The sequence below is a fragment of the Cyprinus carpio genome, chromosome A7 (genome assembly GCF_018340385.1).
Source record: "Cyprinus carpio isolate SPL01 chromosome A7, ASM1834038v1, whole genome shotgun sequence".
NCBI lineage: Eukaryota > Metazoa > Chordata > Actinopteri > Cypriniformes > Cyprinidae > Cyprinus > Cyprinus carpio.
The window spans coordinates 18744204-18765256 of NC_056578.1; the positions used below are offsets into that span (position 1 = coordinate 18744204).

General features: G+C 40.2%; 1 protein-coding gene across 6 annotated transcripts; it reads right to left on the reverse strand.

Moving 5' to 3' along the window:
* Positions 1-482: 482 nt before the first annotated feature.
* On the reverse strand, positions 483-19487 carry LOC109095226 (brain-derived neurotrophic factor-like). Of its 6 annotated transcripts, none has more exons than XM_042760117.1 (2): positions 19467-19487; positions 483-2070 (listed from the first exon to the last, which is right to left on the reverse strand). In XM_042760117.1, the coding sequence occupies exons 1-2, from the start codon at positions 19470-19472 to the stop codon at positions 1234-1236; spliced, it is 843 nt and encodes a 280-aa protein (XP_042616051.1). In that variant the 5' UTR covers positions 19473-19487; the 3' UTR covers positions 483-1233. The 6 variants fall into 6 exon arrangements, with proteins under 6 accessions (XP_042616051.1, XP_042616055.1, XP_042616052.1 ...); XM_042760121.1 differs by lacking the exon at positions 19467-19487 and adding an exon at positions 19152-19395 and having other exon boundaries at positions 484-2070; XM_042760118.1 differs by lacking the exon at positions 19467-19487 and adding an exon at positions 18494-18829 and having other exon boundaries at positions 484-2070.
* Positions 19488-21053: the final 1566 nt, after the last annotated feature.

Consider the following 21053-nt stretch of genomic DNA (forward strand, 5'->3'; position numbering starts at 1 on the left):
GTGTATCAGATATCACGTAGAGTGCATTGGAGTGTTGACTCCATTGATCTATCTTTCAAACAAAAAGAAATCCTAATCTCTTATTGCTAGCGATGACGACCTGTACCCTCTGACTGGACAACATAACATGAGGGACTGGTTTCCATTGAATTTACATGCCAAGTGTACAACAGGTCTTACCTGAGAACTCTTTGGACTGTTTGATTTTCTGTGGAAGAGAGTTGACTCTACATTAGATACACTGGATACTCACTTGCATTTGCAAAATTCCTCAAACTAGCTTTTGATCCTCTAGATTATACTGATATATATATATATATATATATATATATATATGGGAGGTACTTAAATGGATCTCTATCCATTTTGAAATCATTTGAATGTAGGATCCAATGTATGTTCGCTGTGAGAGAAGATGTACTCTCCAAAGCTTGTGCCAAATTTAGACCTGCAAAGGGAGAGCTCAAACTTTATTGACATTGGGTTTGTTTTTCAGTTGCCTATAGTAATTTTATTTCTTCAAATATTTCAATTTAATATTGCAAACAACTTCACAACATACAAAATGAATTATATTAATCCAGAACACATGTCAATGAATAAATTTTATATATATTTTATATATTTATATATCTTTTCATCTTGTGGGGATAAAAAAATAAACAGCAAAGCTTTGACAACAGCACCTTGACATAGTATGTATTTCCAACATTAACTTGAGAAGTTGAGGATAGTAAACAGACAGAGTACTGAGAGGAGGAAATCCTGTTATGGTTGAGAATGTAAACGGAATGTTTTGGTCGGAAATCGCTTCCTTGTTTTCCCAAAGTGGACAGTTTCTCAATTCACAATTGAAGCAGCATGCAATTTTATTTATTTATTTTTTTTCTTTTTTTTTCCTTGAATGTAATTCTTCCTCACCCCCTCCTCTCCTCATCTCTCAAAATCTTGGCAACGTAAAAAACACAATGTCTCGAGGAATGTGATATAGTAATTTGAACTGGGCGCGAATGACTGATCAGATCTTTTTTTTAATTGTTTACAAGATCATGAATATGTTCAATAAATAGACTGTAGTATCACTTTTACTGTATAAACTTCATCTTTTTTACATGCAGTCCATAAAATTTTCATCTGACGGAATAATTTACCCTGTTATGCATATATACAAATAGATATTTTCTTTTCTCTCTCTTTTTTAGAACTCTCAATAAAATCTATACATTGTGTACACTATCTGCCCCTCTTAATGGTCAATGTGCATACACACGAAGTGTCTATCCGTATAAACCGCCAGCCAATCTTCCTTTTGCTATCCATAGTAAGGGCTCGCACGTAAGACTGGGTTGTCCGGCATTGCGAGTTATAATGCCGCTTGTCTATTCCTCGGCAGCCCTCCTTTGTGTACCCTAAAGGGTTGCATTTGGTCTCGTAAAAGTATTGCTTCAGCTGACCGTTAGTCACGGGGACCTTCTCCAGGACGGTGACCGTCTGGCCCGACATGTCTATGGCTGTCTTTTTGTCCAAAGCCGTCACCCACTGGCTAATACTGTCACAAACGCTGAGCTCCCCTCGCCGCGCGGGGTCCGAGTGCCGTCGCACACGCATTGACATGTTGGCGGCGTCCAGGTAGTTTTTGTATTCCTCCAAGAGAAAGAGTAATGGCGGCTCCAAAGGCACTTGGTTGCTGATCATCACCCGCGAGGCGTACATGTCAACGTCCTTCGAGTCAGCCATGGCTGCGGGACCGCCCCCTCCTTGGCCCTGGTCAGCCCCGGGGTCCAGTTGCTGCGTCGCTTCTCCTTCCACCTCAAGCAACTCCTCAATCACCTGCTCAAAAGTGTCCGCGAGCGAGGGCAGCCCGCCCCCACTCTGTGGAGTCCCGTGGCCTCGGCTGCCTGAGGTGACGGCGGCGGCGGCGGCGGCAGCAGCGGCACCCAGGTACCCCTCGGCCCGGTGGCCCCCCTGCACGCCCGGGAACTCTCTCATGGGCGCAGCTCTCATGCAACTGAAGTATGAAATAACCATAGTAACGAACAGGATGGTCATCACTCTTCTAACCTGTTGGAACTGGAGACAGCAAAAGGGGAAAGACGAGAGGGATGGGGGGAGTGAGCAAAGGGGAAGGAAGAAGAGAAAACACAACGTAAAGCAACCATTTCCATTCACCATGCTGCAATAAACTTTACATTAAACACCTTTATTAAAAAATTTTTTTATATGATTTACTTATTGAATTTTTAAACACCTTTATGAATGGCCTTGTGTTATTGTGCCCAGTGAAATTCACAAATCATTTCCATAATGTGATACAAAGTGCGACACAAACAAAACGTGCCAACTTGTTATTTCTTTGTTTCATTCTTTTTAGTTACCGGCCCACGGGAGCACAACTAACACTGCATGCTTTCTCCATCCCTGCACACACACCTGCACGTTTGTGTCCCCTTCCCCCACCAGCAAATGCAGCGGGCTAAATTCAGAGACCCTGGAGTATCATTAAGAGGACACGAGAGAACTGCTCCCACTCTCCTCCATCTCTCTCTTCCCCTTCCCTTCCTCCTTCCCGCTCTCTTACTCCCTTGCCTCCTCTGTTCCCTTAGAGGTGTGTAAACTGCTTGTGTGAGGATCAGATGGAACATATATAGGTGACATATCTAAGACCACCAAAAAATGATAGAACAGTTTCTATCATCAAGGTTTTTCATGAGTAATTCAATACTGAATAAATTACATTTTATTTAAAATTTTGATATTATTAAAATAATAAACAATTGTTACTACTAAAATCATAAAATGTTCTTATATTTTTTTAACTGTGCATTTCTTTTTAGGATATTTGAGTCATACATAAGTTATATACTTCCCAAATGTATAACAACATCTAAACTTCTCTGGAATCAGCTGAGCAGGATTCATTTGGAAGAAGGTACCCACACAACAGAGTGATGATTATCTTTCCCACTAAGAGAGTTAAAAACTGAAGGAGACAGAGAGATAAGGAAAGAGAGTAAAACTGCAGAGAACGATTTGAAATGGAGTGATCAGAGAAAGATACATCGAGACGAAGAAAGGCAGAAAGAATTGAAAAAGACGCCAGTCATTCATTCACTCATTCATACCTACACACAAACTGCCATGTTCTAGTCAATGACATTTTGCCTGACTACAAAAACAACGCAACTAAATGAAAATTCCAGGAAACCGTGAACCTATTTGATTCCTCCTCTCTCCCTTCCTCTCTGCAGCTTTCTCTTACCTCTCTGAAGTCCCTCTATGAGTCACTGCAATTCATTGCATCCAACGGCATCCCAGCGCATACGAACAGACAGGGGAACATGCATACACAACAACAAAAAATACCCATTACTCTCACTTTTCTGAGAAGAAGGAGATGGGGAGAGGTAGACGTGGGGAAAGGGGGGTGGAGGGGGGTGCATTTAAAAATATCCAGCACCGCAGCAAGGCTTCGCCAGTTCTCTGTGTGCTGTCCTCCTGATGCCCCACGCAGCCTCAGGAAGAGGCAGAGGGAGGATCCGCTCCCAGGGCAGAAGGCAGTATGGGCCGGTAGGAGAGAAGGAGGGACACGCCCTGTCTAAAAGCCATTTGTTTCATTCTTAATTGGTGTCTGGGGCCACGGCTGCGATTTGCTAGCGCAGCGATGACTGCCATGGAGATGTGCTTTCTATAAATAGGCCAGTTGGGAGTCCCACTGTCTCGATTCAGAATATCACAGCCCTCTACTTAATGAGCTCAAAGTCCCCTCGCTCAGTGACGTCGCAGTCCACGAGGGGTGTGTGTGAGCATGTGTGTGCACACCACCATGTGTGTGTGTTTGGCTAGGGAGATGAGGTGGGAGCATCTCCTCTCAAATAGTCAAAAACAAGTATGGAAAAACCCAGAGCTGAGGATACAGCTGTGGAGGACAGATCAATCTTAATCAAATCAGGCAGCGCGCAAAATGTGTGTACAAGCTGCTTCTGCAGGCATGAAAAGATACTTCAGTCTGTCAGCTTTCCCCGTAATAGAAAAAGCTTCTTACATTGTCAGCAATTACCATTGCTGAATATAGAGAGGAATTTAAAGTGTCTGCCTAAGGATTATTCGGTGATTCTGTCTTATTTCATTCCTCCAGATGTGTCGCACCTGTGAGGACGGATGGATTATTGTCAGCGTTCCTACTCTCAAGACAACCTTAACGTGGGTCTACGCACACACAGAGTAGCATAGCTCAGTAACCGCCCCAGTTTCAGGATGATCCCAATTAGCAAACATCTGTCGTTTCCCTAATGAGAGAAGTATTTATATATATTGCAGAGGCTTCTGAATGAAATACCAGCATCAGTCATGATGACACCCAAATCCCTTCTGTTGCCCTACCTGACAGCAGGTGGAATACCAGTGCCATCTCTCATACAAATCCTACCGGTAATACATAACCTTAAATATATTACAGACCTACACGGCTCGAGGTATCATGTAAAAGGGCAAAGGTCAGTTATTGTTGACTGCTGAACTTTGGCACACAGTGCTGGCTGAATTGCATCTTTCCCTCCTAATTAGACTAGAGCACCGGTGTATAGTTGTGTGGCAGGGGGTGGAGGCCAAGAGCACAACAACCCTAATGACGTCTCTCTCTGGTCTCAAAGGGGGATGAGAGGAAAAGGGCGGTGGGGTTAGAAGGAGTGGTGCTAGGGGGCAGTGCCACCCATCAGCTCGCAATCGCTTTCTCTGGGGTCCCTTCTCACCAGGAACAACAAACGATTTTATTTCTAACTCTGCTATTTCCTGTTTCCATCAAGAGAATCAATATGGATTATGCTCTCAATCAACTTCCTGTTAAAATGTAATCTAGACGATGAATCACTTTATTGCTCTGGGACTGAGTTGGCAATTACTGAGACCTTCTGTCTCATTCAAAGCAGCGAGGGAAGACAAGACTACCTTGATGGACATGTTTGTTCTGCTTTTAATATGCGTGTGTTTGAGCTGCGCATGATAATGCGATATCAATATCCTGTCATCATATGGTACGATGTGCAAACATGAGTTGTGTTTGTGTACACAAAGCAGTACAGGTTTTTTTATGAGTCAAACAAAGTGAGTGGTAATGTGGTTGCAGCCACAGCAAAAATAGAATCTCTTCATGGTTTCAGGTGTTTAAATGTCTAAAATAAAGAAGAGGACTTTCATGGTTGATGCCGAAATAATCCGTTCAACTGTCATGTAAACAAAGCTGCTAATTCATGCTTTTTGTGCCCCATTTGTTAGACCTTTGAAGCCAGATTCATTATACGGCATTGAATAACCAACAAACAAGGTTTCCATCAATCAAACCTCTCACATGAGAAACCATCCAGCCTTCAGTAATCTTTCAAGCTTTCTATCTACAAAGTAAGGTACAGAAGGCTTGATGTAATACTTCATCCACACAGCTGTATTTGATCCATATGGTCGGGGCTTGGTAGGAGCACGTTCAAACGCCTTTCACTGTAAAACATGATTGTACTTTAATTGGGCATGAGTGGCAGCTCTATGGTTTTGGCAAAAAGACCACATGCACCTGCTCAATTGTTTGGAAAGGGGCAGGTAGGACAGGATAGATTGGTCTGCATGATCTTGATCCCCCCACAACTGTATTTGCTTAAATCTTTATGCCATGGAGGGATCAAGAAACAAAACCACTCTTGACAGATGCACAAGGTTCTTCCAACTTAAAAGAATTGTGGCAAGAGATGCTTTTCTGTTAGTCTTAGCACTCTAAAGGAAAATGAAAAAGGCATTCACTCAAGAGCAAAGATATTTAACAATGCATGATTAAATATCTGAAAAAAGAACAAAAAAGGTTGGGGAAAATGTTTGTAGCATGAGAAAAGATTTTAGATTGCTTTGGTGTACTTGTTTCAATGACAAGAACACTGTAGTGTGCATCACCTAAGCTCACACAGGTGTCTCAGCTGTTAATTATTATTCTGACTTTAAGGACACATTAAAATGTAGAATCCATAATCGTTACAACCTGGCATTAGTGGTAACACAACAAAAGACAACTGCTCTGTTCATGTCGAAATCTGTGTTCTCAAATGCAAGGGTTTTCAAGAGGTTGAGTTGATGCTTGTTCAAGGAGTTTAAGCCCTCTAACTTGTCTAACCCAAACTGTATAAATCATTTTAAAGGTGCAATGACAAAAGCAACCAGAGTGATGAACACCCAAATATACTTGATTTGCTGAAAGGATGGCTTTACACAAAAATCTTCATTATCTTTCACAAAACTGCATTTTGAGAAAGGTAAATTGATGCAAACTCTCAACATTACATAAATTTGTATCAGTATACTGATGAAAACAAATATATATATTTTTTTTATAAAACACTAAAAGGAAAAAAACTGTTTAGATTAAGTGTAGGGCACATGTGATGGGGGTGTTGGGCTTTATTTAAGTTATTTTCCCAAGTTTTTTTTTATTTTTAAACAAAACCAATGATAAAAATAGATTTAAAGTTAGTCGGAGGGCGTATATTCACCTGTTGTCAAATAGCGAACGCAACAGTATCAGTATCGGGCGGTCACTACATTACATATTAACATAATCACAGTATATCATAATAAATGCTTTGTTTAAAAAGTCTTAAATAATTGATATTTGGCGAACTAGTGGCAGATTACACCCAGAGAAGTATCCTTTCAATTAGGCTATGAACAATAATCATTAACAGCGCAGTTTAAAAATCCTTCCTACAAAACAGACGACCCCACTGAAAGTCATTGTAAAAGTCACTCACTTGTTCGGGATTGTAAATATGTCTCTATTGCTGAAAGGCAGAAGTCAAGTCAAGTCACCTTTCCATTATGCCTATATGTAGCTATAGTGCAATACTGAAGACAAAGACAAATAAGTGCTGTAATAATTTAGGCTATAGGCCTAAGTTTCATCTTTTCTCGTAACATGAGAAAGGCAACGCATTGGCAAACTGGACCAGCGAGGGAAATATCATCTAAGATTTGCCTCTCTCTATGTTATTAGAGATTACGTTTTTTTTCCAGGAACTTTCTAAGGAATTTGAAACATCATGCAGGTACCAGCTATGAAAAAACTTCTCAAGACGCGATGGTGCGGGAATAGGCCTATGCCATTACAGCTAGTAGGCTATAAACTTAACCTCATCTTAAATTTTCTAAACTAGAAAAGTGGTGCCTGAGACAGACGATTTTCTTAAAACAGCAGCATCCACACAATCCATCCTTTACTCGTTAACAGGCTTTACAGCAATTTTGCACTAGATGGCGCATTCGTCTACATAAAGCGCATTTAAAGTGAAGGCAAGCAGAGATAGAGCATTAGAAACATCTTTTTCTTTCTGACACATAAACATAAGCTTACACAGAGAGAACGCAGATTAATAAGAATGAATAGGCCTGTTTTCTTTGTTGCAGCCTACATCATCTAGCTATATGCTTTTCATCTAAAACAAATTTGTGTGTATATCTTTAATAGGCTATAGGCAATTATAGATATATAGTAATCATGACATGCTGGTCAAATGCTAAACAGCATTACAACAAAGTCACTTGCGATTTTAAGAAACTAATCTAACAGCATGATTTAGTTTAAGCAGTTTTGACCAGTTAGCATCCAAAAGCGGCCCAGAACTACAGGCTAATTTACTTGTTAGTTTTTAATTGGAAAACTTTATCTTCGCTCTGGGACTTTATCTGTTCCAGGGGAAGGCTAGACTCTTCACGGTAAACCTAAACGATGATCTCAAGTTTCATGTTCTGCGAAGTCTCATTGAATTCACGAAACGCGTTTATTCTCTGAACGTTCGTGCACATAGTTTTCGCTTAAACTGTATAAACAGTCTGTCCTTGTGGGTAAAAATGTTGTTATATGCCGCTTGGTAATACCTTTACGCCATTAATAAGTAAAAATGTAGGCTACACATCAATAAAATATCCACGTCCTTCCCATCATCAAACCATTAAACAGCTGAACACATAAAAGCGGCAAGGACCAACAGCTCAGAGCGCTGGATAATAACCCAAAACAACTTTTTGGTTCTACTGACCCCTATCAAAAATTCAATCAACCTAATGACGCCGTATCTTATTAATGAACGCGAGGATAGCGTTTCATGTTGCCGCTGCATGATCCAACACTTGATTACTTTCTTAACTCGCCTTCTCATTTCAGCCGCAGTCATTACAAAACCTGCAGTAGCCTAATCACTCTATTCCTTGCAAAAACCAACCTTTTCTGTCCAGTCGTAAAGGAGACCATTCAGCAGGGCAGTGTCATCTGGGATGTTTTGGATAAGCCCTCCGCGTAACTATTTAGCGATATTCGCCCGCTCTTCGCCAAGCAGCAGCTGCAAGTTGTCTCTTCAGCTTTTGAGCAAATAGATTAAATTATTGATGGTGGAAATTGCATGGCTGAGGTAATGGACTCCCATGACTGAGCGGATCCTCTGGAGTTGGGTTGAAGCAGTTGGATGGCATGGTGAGCGCTCGCTGTGTAGTGCGCATTGAGAGAGCTCTCCAGCTTGAAATGACGGCTTCATTCCTCGCGACTACAGCAACTAACTAGCTAGTGCCGTGACGTTGCAACCTTGCAACATGTGACTCCAGCGCGAGAGCGAGCGCGACCGAGCGCCACTTATGCCTGAATAACCGGAAAGTATGTATATGGCGTTTACCGTGAGCCGAATGGTCAACATATGAGAGAAACCCTTTTAATTCCTGGATACATTGTGTCTGAACGTCGTTTTTTAAGTCATCGCATCTTAAGTGCCCCTTCAGCTGATTAGGCTACTATTGAGTCAGTGTGGGCTTTAGATAGTTTTTCCTTAATCGTTTTATTGTCAACGTCCTACTTGTGGGACGCTTGGCGCTCTTTTTTTTGTTGTCCTTTTTCTCTATAAAATCTTTTAGTAATCATCATAAGTTATATATCATTTGAAAGCTTAGAAGCCCAAGATTCATCCTGTGAAAACCATTTTGAAATCGGACATTGCGTTACCATGGAAATGGTACTTTAAAATCTTATGGCGGTCTCCTCCCCCTTAGTGGGCAGTGTCAAGTGTCATATTACAAAATGCATTACGGTCTTTTAGAATCAAAAGTTTTTATAATCTTGGCAACAAACATATCATTGGAAAGGTCTGAGTCTCATGATTCCATATTTGGTGGTTATTTTGAGTATTGAAGTAAAATTGACAGAGAAATCTAGGGAAAAATTCATTAAACAAAATTCAAAGGAGTTTTGATGGCTCCCAGTGGCTGTTTGTGGTATGACGCCCTAAATAAAATCTCACAGGAACCTCAATTTTTTTTTTTTCAATGCTACTATTTGAGGCTTTAATTTTTTATACCAATTTTAGAGTAAAACCTGTTATGTAAAATATTTATAATAAATAAAATAAAATAAAATGAATATAGCGCATTTTATTTACAGTACATTTAAACTTCTATAACTTTTTGATACTTCAATTTTTTGAAAAAATTCCACTTTTGACAAAATCTGCTAATTTTCTTCTTTAATAAGAGACCAACCTTAGGTCTATATTCCAAAGTGTTCATAAAATACAACAATTTAAGTTTGGATAGTGCACTTTAATGTCTATTTTAAAAAATGGGGGTGACAGTTAAGGGGTTAATAATGAAGGTATATATAAAATATGATTCCCTTGTTTACCAAAGTGAATCACTTAAGCTAATGGGCATTCGGTTCTGTTTCAGGTTTCATTTTCGTTGACTATTCGTATTTAGACATGAAAAATTATATACACCTGAAATCTGTTTAGTTTCATGTACAAAGCTTTTTTTGTACAACCGGTAAGATAATAATTTATGGTTTTAAGTTATTACATTTGCAGTTCTCAGTTCAAAAGATAATTTATGGTTTTAAGTTATTGCATTTGCCCTCTAAATCTCCATAGTTCATTCCACTTTAAATTCTTCAGCTTTGCAGCTACCAGAGGCTGCAGCAGCTTCCTAATGGACAGCCGTTAGGTTAATGAAACACCTTTTTGTGGCAAGACAATAGATTATCTGCTGAAATTGATATTTGCAATTGTGACTCCACAAAGCTATCTTCAAAGTAAAGAGCTCACTCCTTGCCCCCACCACATCAAGGGTCTATTATTCCTTGGCCCTCTCTGTATTTGATATTTTAAACTATTGTCAGCTTGAGACCCTCTGTCTGCCAAAGGAGCTTATGTGCCAGATGTTGGTTCATTGCTTTTAATACTATTCATTGTTCTTCCAGTGTCAGTTATATTCCTCCAATAATGGGAGTGGTCTGTTTGATATTTGTAAGGTAAATGGTCAAAGATGTTTAAACTAATAGAGGCAGTGATATAATTTTGCTCTTCGGCTGCAGCTTTACCATTTATTCTCTGCCATATTTAACATGACCTTCCAGGAATAGTTTATGAGAACTATTCCTTGTTCGTTCACCCCATGCTATACACCACATCATTAGCCCCATACTTTCACCAGGACTCTAAAGCTCCAAGTGCTTTTGGATCTCGTCCAATGCAAGATTTATATTGATGAGTTTGGTGTATAGTGATGATGATTATTCTCTGCATAAGGTAATGAGGTGGAGCAGTTTCAAACCTAGCTGTTCCCAGCATGGGAGTGGATGCTAACACCTGCCTCCACACACACACACACACACACACACACACACACACACACACACACACACACACACACACACACACACACACACACACACACACACACACACACACACACACACACACACACTCCCTCTATTTCTTTCTCTCCTTCTCATCCTTTATCTTTTTGCACTACTTAACTCACATGCTTTCACAAATATACTTTCACCTTCACTCGTTTTGACTTACTCATGCTTACAGCCCCTTCCTCTCTCCTATAGGGACAAGCCAAGATGAATATAATTCATCCCATAGGTTCACAGGAGGAGAGGGCAAACCCTGGATGACAAAGAGTTGCATCAGCAATTACTGAGCGACATGACTCCAAGAGAGGTAAAATGCACATACGCACACACACTCGTGCACACACACACACACACACACACACACACACACACACACACACACACACACACACACACACACACACACACACACACACACACACACACACACACACACACACACACACTTGTGTACACTCTCACACTGCGCATTAGGGCTGTTCCAGCTAGGTAATCCATAAATAAATCACTCTGCTTCTCATTAGGAGCACAAAAACCACATGGATCTCATTCAGAACTGCACATACAGCACAAAGTTGACACCAGCACCACAGACAGAACTGAGATAACCACAAAGTGGACATATGGACTAATGAGAATACAGCAAGAGATAAACTGTGGGAAGACCTTGACTTTCATTTGCTGCAACTTTGTGGAATCTTTAGGGTCCATTATAATGATGACAAAACATACAGTATGGACATTAGAGCTGAAACATTTGCTGACACTTGACCATCAGGATTGGTGTGCTCAAAGTGTTGAATGTTGAGAGAGTCGGAGCGGCGTCAGAAGCGATGGCCGTGTCTCTATCCAATAGGTCGGGTCGCTAATGACGTCACCTCAGCTTTCTCAAAAACTCGGCATCGGTTGTCTTGTGTTCTGTCTTGACCCATCGGAGCACATTCCATCCTGGAGCTTACTGAACAGGTCTTCCACACAATGGCAAAAATACGATTTTGAAGTTGCCTTGTTACACTTAATGATTGAACATCTCTCTGAACATGCTGGAGGAGATCTGTGTCCTTTACAAACCTGAAATGGTGAAATAGTTTACGCTACTCCAGGGCAAGATAACAAAACTTTCAGGGAGTCAAAACTAGCTGTAAAAACAGGGGTGATGGCTTCTTGAGTCACTGAGAGAGAGAGAGAGAGAGAGAGAGAGAGAGAGAAAGAGAGAGAGAGAGAGAGAGAGAAAAGAGCTTTGGGCCATTGCTAGAAAAATAGAGAATGAGAAAATGAGAAAACTAGACCAGCTCCTAGTGTGACAGGCCAATAAAGTCAGTTTACAACATTTATCAAACACATCACTGTACTGTCACAGAGCACAGGGATTTAACAATGTCATTTCTGACCATTGATGCTGCAGTGACAAAACAAAATAATTGCAAAATAATAAACAAAAATAATTCACAAAAAGTGTTTCAGCATGGCACCAGATTTCAAACTGAAAAAAATACAGGTTCTTGATTGGTATCTATGGTTCCGTGAATAACGTTTAACATCTGTGGAACCTTTCCATTTCAAAAAAAAAAAAAAAAAAAAAAAAACTTTATAGTGGAAAAGGGTTCTTTAGGTTATATAAAATGTTCTTCACACCAAGAAAAAATGGTTCCTTCCGATAACTATTATGAAAGGTTCTTTGGGGGACCCAAACGGTTCTTGGCACTGCTGCAAAACCCCCTTTTGGTATCTTTATTTTTAATAGTGTAGCCAAGTCTTCACAAACATTTCCTGCACAAGCCAGTTGTCAACAAAAAATATGAATGATAAAACATGTAAATCATGCAGAGTATACTTTAAAAAACTCAGTTAACATCAATGATTTAGTGTTGTTTAGTCTGGAATGTGCAGCGTACGTTTGACTATGTACACTCACTCAAGTGGGTCCCGTCTTTCCATTTTGTCATTGCATTGAAATGAGTGAGTCACTTTGTGGAACTTAAGTTTGCCCATTCCTGGGTGCCTGTCTCTGTTTCTTTGGTTCGCTGTATTTAGGGAAGGGAGTCTGGGCAGTGCTTTGTGTGACTCACATCACCGTCTCTCATCTGAGACTCAATCTGTACACTGTAGAATTGTGCAGTGCTCATCTCTCAAATAGCAAGATGTAACAGGTCCCTGGTAACACTAAAGGGCAAATGGTGTCCAACAGTGGCCAGCCATGTAAGATAAAAATCTCAAAGTCTTGACTTATAGCAGCTACATTATAGGACTACACACGTAGATATCCACTTTAGCACATAGACACAATGAACTATACAATCCACGTAACTGTAATATATCCCTTGCAGCATACACCAGCTACACTGGTAATGTATCCGTGGGGTATAAGCCCTCTGCTGCACTTTATCCCTTTGTACACACATCCTCTGGTAATCTAGCCTTTTGCTTGCCCAACAAACCCTTATGTGTCAAGGGTGAGTATATTTACATATTTAGGTAGACAGTTCTTGTCATGCATTGTAGCCTGTCTTTTGTGGTTATAATGCATTTTTTTGTATATTAATTTCAAATATGGATGTATTAATATACTGAGGACAAATGCATGTGAAAATAAACACTATAAAACAAATATTCCACTTCAGATTTGAAATGGCACTAAAATGATCTGAGTGTCGGTTGTAAGCTCAAAATTGCACTGATTTTCTTGTACATTGTTACAAATGAAGATGAGAAATTAAGAACGCAAGTGTTCACAAAGAATGAAAATCACTGTTCTATGAAGCAGTGGGAGAGAAACTGCAGTCTAAATGACTTCTAAGAAATGTTAAACATTTAAATGTGGGGGGAAAAAAGTTTGCATTGTTCAACAACCTTGAGCCCTTAGAAATAGCAGCAAGTCTATCAAAGTCATGCTCAAACACAAACACAGTCCGGATGCCATTCTTAACCAACATCCACAGAGGAAAATTGCAAACATGTTAGAGAAGTCCTGCGTATACATACCCAAGCATTGACGTTGGCGAATAGTTAGAGGATTCTTTGGCGGAGCCTTAGTTGCCAGGCACCAGCACTAATGCTGCTCTGTAGCTATTCACATACAGAGAGGCAAAAGCCACTCCATTTTATATCATTGAGTAAAGCACACAGGTGGGTGGCAAACAACTAGCAAATCCCATCATACAGACTCCATCAAACTGTTCGAATTAGGATGCAGATATTTGCTGAAGGTCAATAACATATATCCCATACACACATTCACAGACACACAAACACCCTAAATGTGAAACAGCAAAAGACACTGGGGTCACAACACCCTAAATAGAAAAGTTCTTATCAAAAACCTTACAGAAAAACATTACAAGCAGATTATGGAGGAATTACACCATAAAGTTTAGATATCACAAGACCTCAAGCAGAATGAGGGCTTTGCGCTATAGCACCGCAAGTTACGTTCCTGCTTGTGCGCGCACCCAATTCCTCAAACCTCTTGTGGTTTTCTTGCGCAGCATATCTCGCGATCGGAGGTGCTAATTGACTAAATGTCTTTAGACATGTCCAAATGGCCTCATAAACACAGAATAATCAAACTAAAAGCGTCGGAAGTATGATTCAAATGATTTGGCACCTCTTAGTAAATTAGCCTAATAAATTAGATACAGTTATTAAATACAGTTTATTAAAATTGTGATTCATCTTAATGCGATGATGATTATTGACATTTTTATAGTTAGCCGATTATATTGTTGTTCGCAAAATTGAGAGACTATTGTTCGCAAAATATAATCTTTTAAGTGGGGGTAAATGAAAAGAAAAAAAAAACGTCCTTTTCTTTTTTTTTCGCACTTGTGACGAGCACAGGCTTTTATTTCCCAAAGGAATCCTGCATATTCAGTAGGCCTATAATAAATTCCTCCCGCAAGTGAAGCAGGGCGCAATAAATCGGTACATCTCTATGAAAGTTAATTAAGAAAGCCGCTCTCCGTAAACAAAACAATTTTCATATTTAGTTATAGGCTATCCCCCTATCTTCCGCGGCGGTCAGTCAAACAAGGATGAAGAAAACGCAGATTAAACTGTAAAAATATAATGCCACAATAGGATTATGTGGTGTCTGAATTGAAACCCACCAGGCTCAGATTTGTTATTGACGCCCACCCTTAACTCTGCAGCGATCAGAGAGCGGAGGGGGGCGGAGAGGGAGATTCTCAGCTAGATAACACAACCCCATTTATGGACTGATCCGATGACGTACATTGCAGAAAGTTCTATAAAAAACCTTCCGTACATACAAAGTGTGTCGTGCCATCCCCCAGCACCCCCCACTCTCTCCGCATCCGCCTCCAACCCCCCCCCCCCCCCCCCACACTCCCCCCGTATGCCCACACCCACACCACCAACCCACATCTCCATCCCTCTCATTATATTATGTATACGTTTATGTTTATAAATAAAAATATACATTCAATAAATAAAAACATGACTCTGAGCCGTCAAATGTGTAGTAAAATCACAAACAAATAATCGTTTAATAGTAACATTTCACTCTAAACAAAAAATATATTTCATATATTGATGCAGAAGTATTTAGGCATTCACCTCTGGATTATTTGTAAGCAAAAACAAGCATTATTTCGTTGGAAAACACAGATTCAATTATGCATGAAATAGCCTATTTGCTCATAAAAACGACGCTCGTGACCGTTTTGTTGCATGTCAACAATAATGTTCATAATATTTGCCCGAAAATGACAAGAGCATTACGAAGATTACAATAAAAAAACAGCGATAATAAAATCTAGTTATAAAACCAGCTGCTATTATTCTCGGACTAGTCCAAAAAAAAAAAAAAAAAAAAAACCTTCCGCTGCTGTCCTTTTAAAGTCAGATGTTTGATACATTGTTTTTGTAAAAACAGATTTTCTCGACAACATGTTTCGTACGATTATGATAAGGGAAAATGTTTAATAGAGAAATTACCGATTTAGCAGTGCTGAACGTAGCTAACGCTGCCGGACAAAGAGAAACAGTCAAAGGATCATTTAAAAGCAGCTAAATGACAAGCTGAATATCTCCCGCCTGATAGACTCTTGATTAACGCAGTGCTGAGGCGCCCGTGGGCTTTCATATCTGTCTGTTTGTCATTCAATCGCTTCACCCTTTAATCAGAGTCTTGGATACAAAGAAAAAAAGAAAAAAAAACGACCGTAGCCAATATCCTCCGCTCATCCCTCTCAGAAACTGAGACGAATTCCTAAACTTAGTCGGCATAAAAGTCCGAAAATCATCAGCGAATGGCTCCTTTAAAACGCTGACTGTCCTAATTTCGCCTCAGTCTTGCACAGCTTTTCTTCAGCTTTCTCCACAATACGCGTGACACCCTCTCAGCCATTTCCTTATCAGGCAATCTTATCGGTGGCTCCATCTAACCCAGTCTGAACAAAATCTGACCACGCCTATCCAAATTCTTATTCACTTTAACAGGAAATATATATATGAAGACACACACACACACACACACACACACACACACACACACACACACACACACACACACACACACACACACACAATGTTTTGACCAACGGGCTATTTTTGGCGAGGCAATTTAAAATACTTTTACATGATATGTTATCTGTGGCGAAAGCTTTTAGCTCTAAGTGGTTCCCAACTGTTCGGCGTGTGCACAGACAGACCTGTGCGCCGGGGAGCGAGATGAGCAGGTGATGCTGGAGGAGAGGAGTGGAAATCTCGGGATGAATGAAACGGAGAAGCGGTCCGTAGTAAAAACACTAGCAATATGTCCACGATGACGAAGTGCGGAGATGCTACAGACGCGATTACATTGATAAGGGCTGGTTGCACCACTTTAGGATCGATTCAACGAATAAATCATCCCTCCATGCTAACGAAAACAACATTTAGAGCGGATAAGAAAGGATGACGAGAATGAAAGCTACATATAGATAGATAGATAGATAGATAGATAGATAGATAGACAGACAGATAGATAGATAGATAGATAGACAGACAGATAGGTTCTTTCCTTTTTCAGCAAGACAATAAGTAGGAGGTAGCTCGTGCTGAGTCGTGTATTTTATTAAAGATATGCCCCATTATTCAGAAAGCAAAGGAAAGCGTGTGTTAGACAATTGCGCATTTAAGACAACAAGAATTCCGCAAGCATTTGGTTATGATGAGGGCGGAAAGTCAACTGTTTACATGCACTATTTACTTATTTTTTTGTGTTGCGCTATAAATAACAAAACATGTCAAATTAACTGCTAAATGTGAACGTCTCTATGTGGTGAACTGTGAGATACAGAAATAAATACATTATTAATTTTTTTCGTGATAGAACTGTGGCTGTAAATTGAAACAACTTTGCCACCATTTGGTTTTCGGGTTTAGTCAGTCTGAAACCATACGAGTAAAGTAAAGAGAAAATGTAAAATGATAATGTAAGTTTAACATTTCCCTCATGACTCAGTGTCTCCTCTATACATCACTACCCAAAGCTATACCTCACAGCTTAACATTTATCCATCCGTAACCACTAATCATAGTTAAAACGCGTAAAGAGGTGCCATTTCACTATGTAGAAGTAAAACATCTGTCCAAGAGGGACTGCTGGTAAAGTGGAGAATAAAACAAACAGGTCTTACCTTTTTAAGAGCTGACAACCACTATCAGTGGTTAGATCTCCAAGACCAACACTTGCATTTCCCAAAGTTAACGCTGTGCACCAAGTGGAGCTTGCAAAGTACGCGCACACTACAGCAGCTCTACCATTTCAACTTTCACATGCTCTAAGTGGCGACAAAACTCCAAGCGCAAAGCAGCCCCACTATTGACTGGTTCTTTTCCTCGCGTTTGTTTCTTTGTTTTTTTTTTTTTTTTTTTCACCGGTCTCCCTCCGAAAGCGAAAAAAAAGAAGGAAAAAGTGGACCAATTCCCTAGCTTTGGCAAAGAACTGCAAAACACAAAAGGCGATGTCCATTCACTCCGTGTCACTCAGTCCGCAGCGTTCAACGACTCCGGTGCCTCTGTCCAAAGTGCTGAAATCATAGCACAGCTAAGGTTACTTAGAAGCAAAAATCTATACTTTCGTTAAGTGCCACTTGATATTGCTTTACTCTATTGCTTCCCCACGCCTTGTCACGTGGATATATCCTTGGCAAGCCTGTTCTGTTAATATTTGATCACATGTTGGCCGGTCGTTTTCTTAACAAAAGAATCACTTATCTGGAAAGTTGCATATAACCCTCTAAAGAGGAGTCCCCCCAAAAGGCTTGAAACCCATGTCCCCAAATCACACAGTAACAGTGTCTTGGTGCTCTGCTTTTGTCCTGCAGGGCACATGGACATATCTACACATGTTGCTTTTTCAATTACAGCGAGAGCACTTGTAAAAATGATTTTTAGTATAAAGACTAAAAGCCCAACAGGCATCAAAGCGCAGATTGGCACACAGCGCAACAAAGGCAAAAGCCCAATTATATAGTATATTCTGAGGCTGTGTATGTGCCTACGTTTGGTTTGCCCAGATTTTGTTCTCTAACTCCGATTCACAAAAAAAAAAAAAAAAAAAAAAAAAAAAAAAACAGCATTTCAAAGTTTTTCATTCGTGTTAGCAAACCTGAACCCTCGTGTAAATAGCCTTCAGCGTCAGGGTCCATAAGCACGAGATCACTCGTATATCTCGTACAGCAAAAATCTGTTCTTTTGATACCAACCCTACAGTGTAAACACAAGCCATACCTTTTGTAGTAATTATTCCTTTAAGTGTATTTCCATGCTACTTACCATGTTCCCCTATGCTGTCCTGGAGATAGAAGTGTCTTAATATCCACACACTCCAACAGATGCTGGTAGGTAATGTGTCTTGTTTGAAGTCATCATATGAGAACTTCTGCCGTGCTCAGAAGATCGCCCACCACTTGGGTGACTTGTGAATCTAATAACCCTTTGCAATATCCGCGTGCTTAAACTCTCTAACACCTTGGTGACTGTGCCGACAGGACAAATAGCAACCAGTCGCGATTTACTCAAAACCCCTATACAGATTTACGCAGTGCCCTCGCTCAAGAGAAAAGCCGTTAGTGCTCTTACGTGATTGAAAGAAGCGAAGGTGGTCAAGTTTAGGTAGCAACTACAACCCCTAGACGCTGAGTGAAAATGAATGACCATAAGAAAAGTTGCGCATCCAAGACACAAATCTGCACTTTTTTTTCGCGTGTCTGTGCGTGCACTGCGCGTGATATGTCAACATTACGCGAAGCCAGTACAGTTCAAGACATTTTTCAATCTAGCTGTGTTCCCAGCTGAGGGATAAGATCGCATTTCACAATAATATTTTCTGCCAAGTAGGACTAAGTTCTCGGGAGACTTGTTGCTGCTGCTACAAAGCTGTGCTATTGAAAGCCAAGCAGAGGAAAAACATGGTTTTAAGTACCATACTTACATCTGTGCAATACAGTTTTGAGCTTCGTTATGTGTGTACTATAGGAAAAGAATAAAGCGGACTCCTCGTCAGTCTTGAGGCACGCTGTCAACTTAAAGAAATGACAACGTTATTTTCCCCAGTACGCCTTTATCTTGACATAGAAGAATGAAATGGAAATCACGAAATCCAAGTACGACCGTAGTCTGTTATCAGTAAAATTCCATCAGAGCGCGAACACTCAGACATCTAATTGTTATGCAGTGACGAGGCGCTATGCTTGGATGTGTCCTACAAATGTGCTGGAAAGTAACATGAGTAATAGGTGGTATTTACCCGCATATGAGCCAAGATTCGTTCGAGCCGGAGAGTTGTAAAAGACACGAAACGCTACTGTATTTATAACTCAGAGCAACAGTAAACAGTATGCTTAGGCAACACGGACACGCACAGTAGCCTACACGAGCTGGGAGGAAAGAAAGGGAGAATAAGTTCAAAGGATCACTGGACAGACCCCTTTCTCACAGAAACATATTTTCTGGTTAGTATCAACAGACGTTGCTTCCTATAAACTCACAAGTTGCTGTTTTGATTGATTGATTGATTGATTGATTGATTGATTGATTCATTGATTCATTCATTCATTCATTCAGTCATTCATATGGGGCCCTGGATTACTGCAAGTAACAATAAGAATCTAACTGATTTGTTTGATATGACAGCATATTCCTGACAATTGATCCCCTCATATCAGACAGGAAATGAATGCAAACAGGCTGCCTCTGTTTGTCTATTGTGGTCTTGGGTTTGTGTTACTTCAAGAAAAAGCTGATTACACACAATTGCATCTCTCATCCCTGCCATTCTGCTTAAGATTTACTGCAGTTTGAGACAGCTTTTCTTAAGATCGGGTTCTTAAGGTTTTTCAAGAATTTTAAAATGCACTTTTAATGTACTTTCCATGTCTTGGAAAATTTCCATTGAATAAGTTTGGATGATATAGCTGCTTCTTTAGTAAAGCAGAAACAAAACCCTTACAATACAATACTTTTCTGGTCACATTACATACCTTAATCAAATATGATGAGTGTTTCTTTTAAAGGTTTACTTATTTACTTTTTTATTGAACATTTGTCTGTTATTGAGCTTCCTGCTTCACATTCAACCCTCCCTTTTGCTCTTGCAGGTCTTGGTGCACTGCCGACTAACACAGACTAGTTCTCCATGATCAGATGAGGATCAACAAAGCACTGTCAGGAAACATTAATGAGCAAAGATATTATGGAAGAAATTTTCAAAGAATGAATAGTTCAAGGTTGAAAACACTGTCGCAGGTGAGTATAGTTTGTGGAGTATACAGATATTTAAAATGAAGACCGTCGAGATGGATAGAGGACTGTGTTGCTTAGGGACAAGGCCCTTGAAGTGGTTGAACAGAATAAAATGCCGCTTCATTGCATAAAATGTGTACCTCATGTGGAGGGGTCAGGGACAGTATTGAGGACACTACATTGATGCTCCTCCGAATGTCTAAACGCAGCATCCATAACTTCCCTCAGATAACCCATCATCACTTCATCTCCTTTCTCAAAACTGCATCACTTCTTCACTCCGGTCTTCCTTTCCTCTCCTCTGTACTTTCCACACTCCCACAGTTTTCACAGGCTCCATGGATGACTCACATGCGGCCCTTTGCACCACCTCTGCCCTCCCCCGTAACTCCAAAACAGAGATACCCAGAACCTCAAACTACAGGTCAATCAGACCACCAGCATCTTCTCCTACCTAAGACTACACCCACTGCTACGGTTCTCATCCGACGCCTTTCATTTTGGCTTGGTAGTTTATTTAAGAACCTGAAACATTGCTATTTATTCTCCTATTACTCACACACACACAGACACATACTTGCATTTATGGAAT